A 12,466-nucleotide genomic window follows, 5' to 3' on the forward strand; every position below is an offset into this window, starting at 1 on the left:
CTAATCTGGCCTGCCACTCTCAAATGTGTCTCCTGCAGCAACATTACATCCGCCTTCAGAACCCGTAAGTGTGCGAACACACATGCCCTCTTGACCGGCCCGTTTAATCCTCGAACATTCCAGGTGATCAGCCTGGTTGGAGGGCATCCTCCCTTCTCCCCCCCTCCCCTGCGACGATCAGCCATTCCCCTGCCCATGTGCCGCGCCCCCCTGGTCCACTTCTTGGCAGCTCCCACCCCCAAGCTCTTCCCTGTTACCTGGTTCAGTTCCCTCCCTCATCAGCAGATCATCTTCCCCCCCTGCCCCCCCCCCTCCCCCCCCCCAAGCAACAACCCCCTGTAACCTAACCCCTGCCATGTATTGGCTAAATAACCCCCCCCCACGTCGCTCCCGTTGACTAGCTCAAAGCAGCTAGCCTGGTGACTCTCAACTCCGGCACCACCATGTCTCCCACCTATTGTCCCCCCGCCCATCAACACCACTTCCCCAGAACAGCCCTGTTCAAGCAATCGCTCTGGGACCGAAACAGAGAGAAAACAAACAAAGACCAAAGCTCGCCCCACAATAGTGCAATTCAAACTGTGCAATGAGGTGGGCGCGACCACCCACCCCCCTCCCAACATTACCAGAAAAATAGCAAAAAGAACCCGTACCGCCCCCCCCAGTACCCAATAACTTAACCTTTAACTATGACTTTGGCTTTAACTTTAAAACTTTCAAACAGGCAAAAACAAACACAAGAACACCCCAAATTTTAAGTAGAAGAACATGCCGAACGACATCGCTAACATGTAGGGCAATCCACAAACAAATGCAAACATCCCTTGAGTCCATGAGTCCTCAGTTCGGCACCAGTCCATGCCCCTTAGCGAAGTCCATCGCTTCCTCCGGGTCATCAAAATAATGCTGCTGTTCCCGGTATTGTGACCCAAAGCCGTGCCAGAAAAAGTAGCCCGAACTTGACCTTTTTAAACAGGATCTCTTTAATTTGTCTGTAGGCTGCCCTCCTTCTGGCCACCTCCTGGCTCAGATCCTGATAGATGCGCAGGACACTGTTGTTCCAGAAGCAGCTCTTCGTGTTCTTGGCCCACTGTAACCCGCTCCTTGTCCACGAACCTATGGGACCTGACCACCATCGCCTGGGGGCCCCTCCCCCCTCGCGGCTGCCTCACCTGCACTCTGTGTGCCCTGTCCAGCTCCAATGAACGCGGGAAGAAATCTTCCCCCACCAGCTTCTGCAGCATGTCTGCCACATATGCCATGGCATCTACTCCCTCGGCCCCCTCCGGGAGCCCAATGATTCTCAGATTCTGCCGGCGAGACCTATTTTCCAGGTTCTCCAGCCTGTCCATCAGCCTTGATTGTTGCTCCTTCAACTTTCTAATTTCCGCGTCCGCTACTGTTTGGAAATCCGCCTGCTCCTCCACTGTCTTCTCCAATGCCTGGAACTTCTTATCCTGGGCGTCCAGCCTTTGGTCCAGTCGCTCCACCGCTTTCTGAAGCGGTTCCAAATTATCCCGCTTCAGTGCTGCAAAGCTCTCCTTCATGACCTTCAGCATGTTGTCCAGTGATGTCTGGACTGTCCGTTCCGTGGTCCGTTCGTCGGCCATCTTTCCTCCCACTTGAACTTCCACATCACCTTTGTTCAGCCCCTTCTTCACCTGTTTTCGCTCCCTTCTACTCCTTAAGTCCATAGAACTCTGTATGGATCCAGATCTATAGTGCTGTTGCTTTTCCCTTCAGCGCTCAAAAGTTCGAAAACGCGGGGGAAAAGGTCTAAAAGTCTGACCGGAGCGGGAGCCACCAAATGCGCGACTTACTCCCTCATAGCCGCTACCGGAAGTCCAGCCTGTTCAAATCTGACCGATTGATAAGGTTGGCCCTCGCACCCGTGTCAAGCTTGCATTTGATTAAAGTGCCATTCAGCATCAATGGACTTGTCCATCTGTCTCCATGGTATCAGCATCACCATCACTATTGCCGCAACTGGTAAGTAAGACTTCTTTACTTTGCATATTCGGACTCATCGCGTCCTCAGTCGAAATCAGATCAACGAAAAACAGGTCTTCAATGCACATCTCATCAACCATGTTGACTGATCCTATTTGGTCCACTGTTGGACATGAAAAGCATTGCCTCGCAAGTGATTTGTTCTACCACACTTGGAACACACCTTCCCAAATGCTGGACATTGTGGTGACCCATGTCGATTGGCGCATCGCTGGCCCAAAATGGCGGATCCGGTCATCCATTTCAAATGGCCTCCCGTACTGGGACCACGCTTCTTTGCGTCACTATGCTTATGGCGCTGGCGTCTTCTGCCACATTGGTGGAAAAATGTTTCAGATTAAGCGCACTAATCTGCTGTGCAGCTACCTCTCAGGCATGACAAATATTGACAGCGTTTTCTTGTTGAAGCTCTTCTTCCCTCAATAGCCTCACGTGTACCTTATCATTCGATATTCCAAACACTATCTGATCGCAGATCACCGACGACTGTGAAGCACTAAACTTGCACGACCGCAAGTCAGTTAGAAAACTCTCGAAAGATTCGCCTGCCTTTGAGTATGCGTGCAAAAGATATAATGCTCAAACGTTTCATTTTTTGGGGGGGAGAAATGTTGATCAAAGAATTTTATTGCTTCATCGAAGGTTTTGCTTTCTGCTTCGCTGTCAAACGCCAAGGTATTGTAAATTTCAATGGCTTGAGGACCTGCTACCGTTAGCAGCAATGCAAGACGCCTCTCGTCAGGCTGTGCCTACAGGCCAAGGTTGCAACATAGAGTTTGAATTGTTGCTTAAAAATATGACAATTCCCATCTACATTACTGGTGACTTGAAGCTGGTGAGGAGCCTTCAGACCTTCCAACTCTAACTTCACAGTCTTTCTGTGCGTTGACTTCCAGTTGCCGTTAGTTTACCAGGTAGGTGGAAGAATTTTCTTTTTCTTCCTTCGGCCTGTTTCGTCGCATCTTCTCCGTAGTTATTTTCAATTGTTCTACACCCCTGGTACCATGTTATGTTCTGTGTTGTGGCCATGGTAAAGATGCACACGGAACATCTAGTTCTTTGACTAGTAAGATAGTTTATTCACAAAATTAACACGTGGAAATATAACTAATGAACTATGATACAAACGAGAACAAATAAGTGAATTATTCTGGAGCTACTTCTAATGCGACTGTCCTCTAGTACGACTTACTGCCAACTGCCCATCTGTAGAGTCACATGGTGGATTACTGTCCCCACCTGCTGGTCGGAGGTCGTACATCCAACTAAATACATTGCTATGCTTATCACTACATCCACGATCCGGAGATTCTGCCTTCTGGAACGATTCCAGAGGTCCTCCACCTTCTCCCTCAATCTCTTTTGGCTGTCCGCCACCAGCACCACCACCAGCGAGGCCAGCTAATCCTCATGTGCCCCCATCGACTCTCCCACCTTCTGGAGTGCCAGGTCCTGCGTCTCCAGCCTCTGTTCCACCCTCTCGATAGTCGCCCTGAGCGGCTCCACCACTTTAGCCTGGTCCTCTGAGACCAATTTCCACTGCTGCTGGAACTTGTTATTCAAAAAATTGACACGCTGCTCTGGGAGGGCAACGATGTCCCAGCGCCTTCCACCACCTTTTTCCATGTTGCACCTTAACTTTTCTCGCGGTCAAGCTGCTGCTTCTTCTTTGTTACACTTCTCATCCGTAAGCCCCACCAGAGGAATATAGCAATCCTTCAGTTCTTATGGACCATTCATCAGCAAACACCTCATAGCTACAAGATTCCAGGAGGAATATATGAAGAGTAGTTGATACAAGCGCAGTTCCCTTCAAGCTTCAATGCAGGAGAGACAATAAGACCTTCATTGTCATCTTCAACATTTCAGGAAAGGTGATCAATCTCAAAATAATGGAGGCAGAAGTCACCTTCAACCATAACATTGGAGTCATCCTCAGAAGCCGCACTATTCTACAGAGTTTGTGGCCCTGTGTAATGGGATAAGTACTAAACTAGTGTGCATCCTTTTAATCATGACCTAAAAATGTCTGTATCCATGGAAACCTTCAAGAGGCACAAATGCTGTTGCACATACCAATGCACTCATGCCAGTGTGACAGCAGCTTAGCAAGGGGCCTCAAAGAGGGAAGACATCTGTCAATGGTTATTGCTTGACCATCTGATGTTAGGTCCTGCACAAATGGTGTCTTTGTGTCCAAACTGCACGGAAAATAAAAAATGTTCTGTACCAATATCCGGCCCTCATAGAGGCTGATTGACAGTGTAGAATGCCACCTGCAGTTCTATCACTGGACAGCCACTTAATGGTCTGACAGCTGTTGCTATCTTTTTTTTTCTCAATAAGTGCAAATCAGTTTCAAAACCTTTTTGCTATTCAATGTATGTGTGCTTTCACGCAAGGTCAGCATTTATTGCCATCTCAAATAACCCTCGAGGATGTGGTGGTGAGCAGTAGTTCCGCTAATTTATTTTGGAATGTGCAGATGATTTATTTAAAGTGGACTTTGATGCACTAGTCCAAAGATGTGCGGGTTAGGTGGATTTGTCACGCTAAATTACCCCATAGTGTCCAAACATTAGGTGGGTTGCTGGGTTCGGGGATAGGGTGGAGATGTGGGCTGAGGCACGGTGTACTTTCAGGGGCCGGTGTAGACTTGATGGGCCAAATAGCCTCCTTCTGCACTGTAAATTCTCTGATTACTTTTTTTTTTAATCCAGTAGTTTCATGGTCATTATTATTGATTATAGTTTTTTATTCCATATTTATTTCATTAACTGAATTCCCCAAATGCCATGGTGGCATTGGAACCCGCATCTCTGGATTATAAATCTGTGTTTCTGGGATACTAACCCAGAAGCATAACCACTATGCTACAATCCTGAATTGTCTTCTAGGGATGTCATTAAACATCGAATTTTGGGAATGATGAACAAATTAACATGTTTTTTCTAAAAACTGTTCATTACTGTAACATTATCATCAACTACATTATGCGCTAAAATAATACAATACTTTCTGATAACTTGCAGTAAAACATGACGTTCTTTCATGTGTCTCTATTGCTCTTAGGTTTATGGTTGAATATATGACAACTACTGCTGAATTCACTGCCATTTGGCTAATCTTGCATTAAAGTGAGAAATCTCTGGACCTCGATTTTGGTGTTTGTGTGAAGTGGTGAATTGGGCTTTTGTGGAAGTCGTTCTCTGCCTTATGATTTGCTGAAAATGATTTCTAACTTTTCTTATTCTCCTTGTGTTTTTTTTAAAACAGGTGCAATAATGAAAATGAATGGTACCAAATCCATGAAAATATAATTCGCAAATCTAGCAACAAGTACACAGCTGCCAGCACAAATTACGGTAAATCTTTTCATGCTATTTAAACTCTTGGCCCATATGTGAAAATTATCCTTTGAGATTTTTCTGCCCCAAACCTGAGCACTTGATCAGTAAGTTATTGTCCTATGTGCATAGGAGGAATGCTATTATATCCCATTGTACTTCTATATCGTACTCTGTATTTAGATTGCTGCCTCCCTCTAACAAGCATCATTATAATTGGCTCTCAAAAAAAAACCAAGCCACTCCCTATCTCAAGCTTTGCAAGTTGTTAATGTTGAAAAATTTAGTTGCGGCAACTCTACCGCCACTATAATTGCTCATCAGTTCATGATTCTCTTTGATAATTGAACTCACCAGCTTAAGCAAGTTGAACGAATAAGTAATGTAGTGGTAAGTATGGATTAAATTATAACAGTGAAATGATCGTAAATTATTCTGGGAATAGGTAACCTAACACTGAGTGCTTGAGACTGCATATTGAGTGACTCCCAACCACAGCACCTCAGAAACTGGTTTACACCCAGTGTCTGATCACAGTAAATCTTTCACTTGTTTTCTGTTCTGGGGGTCTCCATCCAAGATGCTTGGAATATATTGATCTTGATTTAAATAGAGGCGCAGAGTGCTGGGGGAGTTCCTGGATTTTGACCCAGCGACAATGAATGATCGGCGATATATTTCCAAGTCAAGTTGGTAATTAACTTAAGAGGTGATGGTGTTACCATGTGCCTGCTCTTTTTATCCTTCTAGGTGCTAGGGGTCAGATATTAGGGAGATGCTGTCAAACAAGCCTTGAAGAGTTGGTGCAGTGCATCTTGTGGACGGTACAAACTGCTGCCATGTTGCACTGTTTTGGAACAAATGAATGTTTAAGGTGGTGGCAAGCTGCTGTAAGTGTGAGGTGCTTTGTCCTGGATGCTGTCAAATTTCTTCATTTTATCAGATTTGCACTCATCCAGACAAGTCAAGAATATTCCATCACACTCCTGTCTTATGCCTTTTAAACAATAGGAAGGCATTGAGGCGTCAGAAAGTGAGTGACTCGCTGCAGAATATCTCTGACCTGCTTTTATAGCCGCAGCATTTATGTGGCTAGTCTAATGAGGTTTCAGATCCTTGAGAATCCCAGCCTGTTGGGGAATTTGATGATGGTAATGCGTTTCAACGACGAAGTGAGGTAGTTAAACCAAAGAGAAAATCTCAGCAGGTCTGGCAGCATCTGTAGGGAGAGAAAAGAGCTGACGTTTCGAGTCCAGATGACCCTTTGTCAAAGCTAAAAGTTAAACTCCCTTGTTAGAGATGGTCACTGCCTTGTGCTTACATGTCACAAATAATACTTGCCATTTACCAGCCTACCTCTAGATGTTGTCCAAGCCTTGATTCTTGTGGGCATGGACTGCTTCATTCAGCAATTGCAAATGCAACTGAACACTGTAATCTTCAGTGAATATTCCAACTTTTGACCTTATGATGGAGAAAAGATGATTGATGAAACAGCTGAAGATAATTGGGCCGAGGACATTGTCCCAATCATACAAGACAGAAAATTAGGAGCAGGAGTAAACAATATGACTCATAGAGTCTGCTCAGCCATTTCAATGTGATCATGACTGACTTGGATTTGAACTCCAGTTTCCCATCTGCTCCCTATATCACTTGATCCCCTGAAACACCAAAAATCTGTCTGTCCCAGCCTCAAATGTTTCCAACCATGGAGCATTCACTGCCTCTGGGGTCAGAATTCCAAAGGTTCACAATCCTTGAGTGAAGTAATTTCTCCTCATCTCAGTCACAAATGATCCGACCCTGATCCTGAAATTGTGCCCCTGTGTTTTAGACTCTCCAACTAACAGAAACAACCTCAGAGCATCTGCCCTCTCAAGCCCCTACAGAGTTTTGAATGGTTAAATGGGATTACCTTTCATTCTTCTAAACTTCGTGGAATATCAGCCCAATTTACTCAGACTCATGAGAAGATAACGCCCTCATCTCAGGGGTCAATTTAGTGAAGCTTTACTTGACCGCCTCCATTGCATCCTTTAAATATGTGGCCTCAGAAAAGCACTGTACAATTGTTGCACGACTTCTTCATTTCTGTACTTCAATCCCCTTACAATAAAGGCCAACATGCCATTTGCCTTCTTAATTGCTTGCTGCACCTGCATGCATTGTACCTGCATGCTACCTCTCTGCATCCCTTGTATGAGCACAACCAAATCTCTCTGAATATCAATGATTTCACACCTTCCAAAAAATATTCTGCTTTTCTATTCTTATGACCAAAGTGAATGAGCTGGATTCTCCCAAAATGAGACTATGTCCCCACGTTCGCGTAAAAACGGTGGAGTTTTACTCCCGAAATTCGTAGAAAAAAGTTAAATGAATTCTAAGCCCTGCAGGGGGCTTGCAGGGACCCGGAGTGAATCTCGCAGCTTTTTCTGCAGATATGGGCCCCCGCACTTCCGGGTCAGAGGCCGCGCATGCGCACGGCGGCGACCTCCAGCGGCCGCGCCGTGCTCCATCACGGACAAAAGAAATAAACCCTCGATCGACCACATGCCTGAGCATGTAACCCCGCAGATTTAATCACCGGCTATCAAGAAGGCCCCCCTTGGTCTCCGATTTTCCCTCCCCAGACCAGGGTGGCCGCGGACTGAGTTCGCAGCCGCCACACCAGCATCCCAACCGGCAATAGGTGGTTAGTTCCACGCCGTCGGGAACTCGGTCGGTCAGGAGCGGAGGTTTGCTGGGCGGGCCTCTGGCAATGGGCCCCCGGCCGCGTGGTGTACTCCGTGGCGACGCTGATTTTCGGTGGCTGTAAGAGTTGCCGGACCGGCGCCGCGCCCGATTACGTCGTGAAACTGGATTCTCCGCACCGACGCCAGCCACAATTACGGCACCGGGCTGCGGAGAATCAAGCCCAATAACTTCACACTTCCCTGCATTATACTCCATCCGCTATCTTGTTGCCTACTTACTTAACCTGCCTCTATCTCTTTACAGCCTTTGTATTCTCACAGCTTACCTTTCCACCGAGTTTTGTACCATCATAAAACATAGATGCATTAATTTCTGGTCCTTGCCCTAAGTCATTAATTTAGATTGTAAATAGCTGAGGCCTCAGCACTGATCCGCCCGGCACTTCACTATTCATAGCCTGTGAACTTGAAAATGCCTTCTATATACCCACTCTTTGCTTCCTCTCAACCAATCCTCTATGTTCATATATTACCCCAGACTCCATGAGCCTTTGCCTATTAACTTTTAAGTGTGATAACTTATCGATAGCCTTTTGAAAAATCCAGTTATACTCCACCTACTGGTTCTCCTTTATCTACCTTACTAATTACAGCCTCAAAAAACTCTAATTAGTCCATCAGGATTATCTTTTTGTAAAATCATACTGATTTGTCCCGAATCATCTTATACTTTTCTGAGTGTATTGTTAAAACTTCTTTGGCAATAATAAAGATTATTATTATTAATAGATTTCAGCATTTTCACAATGTCTAACATTAGGCAAACTGGTCTATAATTCACTGTTTCTCCCTTCCTCCTTTCTCACAAAGTGGTATTACATTTACCAACTTCCAATCTGATGGGACCATTCTCGAATATAAACAATTTTAGAAATTCATAGTTAGTGCATCCACTATCTCTGCAGCTCTCTCTTAAAGAACCGTACGGTGTAGACCATCTGGCTCTGGGAATTTCTCATATTTCAAATTTTTCCAATGCTTTTTCTCTGCTCATATTAATTACCTAATTCCCTCACTCTTGTTTTAGTCCCGAGGGTACGCTATATTTCTGGTATGTAACTTGTGTTGTATATTATAAAGACCAGACACAAAATATTTATCGTGCCTTTGCCATTTCCGCATTCCCCATGATAATTCTCCTGTCTCTGATTCTAAGTGACCAGCGATTACTTTAGCTGCACTCTGCCTTTTTCGTAAAATCATTGAATAGAATCAGAGAATCCCTACAGTGGAGAAGGGAGCCAGCCATTCAGCCCAGCGAGTCTGCACCGACCCTCTGAAAGAGCACCCTACCCAGGCCCACTCTCCTGACCCATCCCTGTAACCCAAACTAACCTGAACATCCCTGGACTCTAAGGGGCAATTTAGCATGGCCAATCCACCTAACCTGCACATCTTTGGACTGTGGGAGGAAACCGGAGCACTTGGAGGAAACTCATACAGACACGGGGAGGAAGTGCAAACTCCACGCAGACAATCGCCGGAGGTCGGAATTGAACTCGGGTCCCAGCAGTGAGGCAGCAGTGCTAACCACTGTGCCACCGTGCCGCCCCAAATATACTTACAAAAGCTCTTACAAACTGTTCTTCTGGGCAGAATTTTCCGGTCCCTTCAGTGGCAGGCATTTTGTTCAGCAGGAATGGAAAATTTGGTGTGCGGCCAAAAGTCAGGTTCCCACTGGTGTAAAAATGGATTGCAGTTTTCCACTCCCAAATTTCATGGCAGGTTGGGTTGCACACCATGCCAGGTCAGGAACTGTATTTGCATATCTTTGCATTTCATGAATGCTCATTAAAAACTCAGTTCACTGGAATCATGCCCACCTACTCCAAATCAAATGGTCATGCCGGCGGCTGATTCGACCGTCATGAATCTGTGGTTTACTTGCAACTTCAGGGTTTGTGTGTGCAGCGATCACCTATTTCTCATTGTGCTTTGTTTGTGGTTGCTCCGACTCTGGGCCGGGATTCTTCAGGCAAGATTAGTGGGAAGGCAAGGGGGGGGGGGGGGTGGTTGAACGGCACACACGTGACTGGGGTGGGAGTGAGATTGATCGGAGATACAGGAATAAGCTTTGAGGCATATGCTTGACTGGGTGTTGTTGCTCTCTTTTGTGGCTATAAATATGGCGGTTAATAAGGTCGCCTTTCTTAATCTTAATTATGAATATGCTTTCAGAGTCGCCAGGTATCTCTTGGTACCGCCGCAAGGTTCAATCGAATACCGATCAAAGAGCCAATACACCAGTTAGTTAATTCAAAGTCAATGATACTTTATTTACACACAGTATGATTTACTCAAGCACAATAACACTACAGGCTAAACTATGTCTATCACTAACACATATAGTTAACTTCGGGTGCTCACTTAGGTCAGAGGAACAGTGGCTGTTGTTCGGATCTGAGGCTGTTGGATTCGAAGAAGTAGCAGGAGGATAGCTATGGTAGTCCATCTGGTAGCGAGCGTCGAACTTGAACTTACTTCTGGTGGTGCAGGTGGAAGGGTCTCTCCAGTTGAGAGCCGATTCCAAGAGAGGGAACACATGGCAGGGTTCCTTCTTATACTCGGGGGGGGGGGGGGGGGGGGCTTTGCGTGCTTTTAGGCGGGCCTTAAACTTGGTCCCAATCAATTGGGCTGCTTCTCGATCACTGCCATCGATCTGAGCCAATAAAGGGGCGGGTGCCTTGATGGCGGGGCGTGTCCGAAGTGTCCGTTGGCTTTGCTTTGTTTGTGTCTTCTTGCTGAGGTAGTGGCGCCAGAATGTCTGGGATGGTATCGGTTACCTCAGCACAAGTCCTTTGTTTATCGGAGATGGGCCATCAATGTGCAAATCGGCCAAGAGTTTCTGTTCTGTCTGCAGTCTGTCTTCTAAATACACATTCAGGCTCTGTGCCTGCTTGTTACTTTGCATTGTCCATTTTTACCTGTATGCTCTGCGAGTGTCCATTTTATATGCTGAAAGTGGCCATCCCAGATGGCTACAGTGTTGGGAGTGAAACTACACAGAGGCAAGGAAAGGTGTGAACCAGAGACATATAAACGGAGCGGGGAAGAATGGGGGGGGGGGGGGTATTGACTGGAACACAGGAGGAAAGGGGTGGACAGAACATGAAAAGGGGGTGGGGGAAGGAAGTGGGGGCATATGTCTGAGGCAGTCCTGGACCTGTGGGTACCATATGGTTGGGGACAGAAATCAGAGACAATCCTGAGGCTGGGCGCACCATGCGACAAGGCTGTGCCTGACACACATATCCTAGTACCAGTCAAGGGAGATGAAGGGCCTGTCAGTCCTGTGTCGCTGGTGCACAGCATGGTGAGCAAGGAGTGATCGGTCCTGTCATGTTCTGGAGACTGGCCAATGTGAATGATAATCCACAGAACATGTAATAGAACAAAAGAACATTACAACGCAGTACAGGCCCTTCGGCCCTCGATGTTGCACCAACCTGTGAAACCAATCTAAAGCCCATCTACACTATTCCATTATCGTCCATCTGTCTATCCAATGACCATTTGAATGCCCTTAGTGTTGGCGAGTCCACTACTGTTGCAGGCAGGACATTCCACGCCCTTATTACTCTCTGAGTAAAGAACCTACCTCTGACATCGGTCCTACATCTATCTCCCCTCAATTTAAAGCTATGTACATAGATCCCTGAAAGTTGCCACCCAGGTTGAAAGGGGTTGTTAAGAAGGCGTACGGTGTGTTAGCTTTTATTGGTAGAGGGATTGAGTTTCGGAGCCATGATGTCGTGGTGCAGCTGTACAAAACTCTGGTGCGGCGGCATTAGTTTCATTCCCAACAAAGGTATACTAGCCATCACCATCCGAGGAAAAAGGCTCTCAATGTCCACCCTATCTAATCCTCTGATCATCTTGTATGCCTCTATTAAATTATCTCTTAACCTTCTTCTCTCTAACGAAAACAGCCTCAGGTCCCTCAGCCTTTCCTCATAACATCTTCCCTCCATACCAGGCAACATCCTGGTAAATCTCCTCTGCACCCTTTCCAATGCTTCCACATCCTTCCTATAATGCGGCGACCAGAATTGCACGCAATACTCCAAATGCGGCCGCACCAGAGTTTTGTACAGCTGCACCATGACATCATGGCTCCGAAACTCAATCCCTCTACCAATAAAAGCTAACACACCGTACGCCTTCTTAACAACCCTATCAACCTGGGTGGCAACTTTCAGGGATCTATGTACATGGACACTGAGATCTCTCTGCTCATCCACACTACCAAGAATCTTACCATTAGCCCAGTACTCTGTATTCCTGTTACTCCTTCCAAAATTAAACTGCATTTGCCACTTCTCAGCCCACCTCTGCAGCTTATCTATGTCC

General features: G+C 46.2%; 1 protein-coding gene across 8 annotated transcripts in view; it reads left to right on the forward strand.

The window, feature by feature from the left end:
• dock3 (dedicator of cytokinesis 3) overlaps window positions 1-12,466 on the forward strand; it is a 1,587,592-nt gene that overhangs the window by 777,942 nt on the left and 797,184 nt on the right. For all 8 annotated transcript variants that reach the window (XM_072472048.1, XM_072472049.1, XM_072472047.1 and 5 more), the window contains one exon: window positions 5,287-5,375. In XM_072472048.1, coding sequence (XP_072328149.1) covers window positions 5,287-5,375 — 89 coding nt within the window. The remainder of the gene's footprint in view (window positions 1-5,286; window positions 5,376-12,466) is intronic.

This window comes from Scyliorhinus torazame, chromosome 13 (assembly GCF_047496885.1).
Source record: "Scyliorhinus torazame isolate Kashiwa2021f chromosome 13, sScyTor2.1, whole genome shotgun sequence".
Lineage (NCBI taxonomy): Eukaryota > Metazoa > Chordata > Chondrichthyes > Carcharhiniformes > Scyliorhinidae > Scyliorhinus > Scyliorhinus torazame.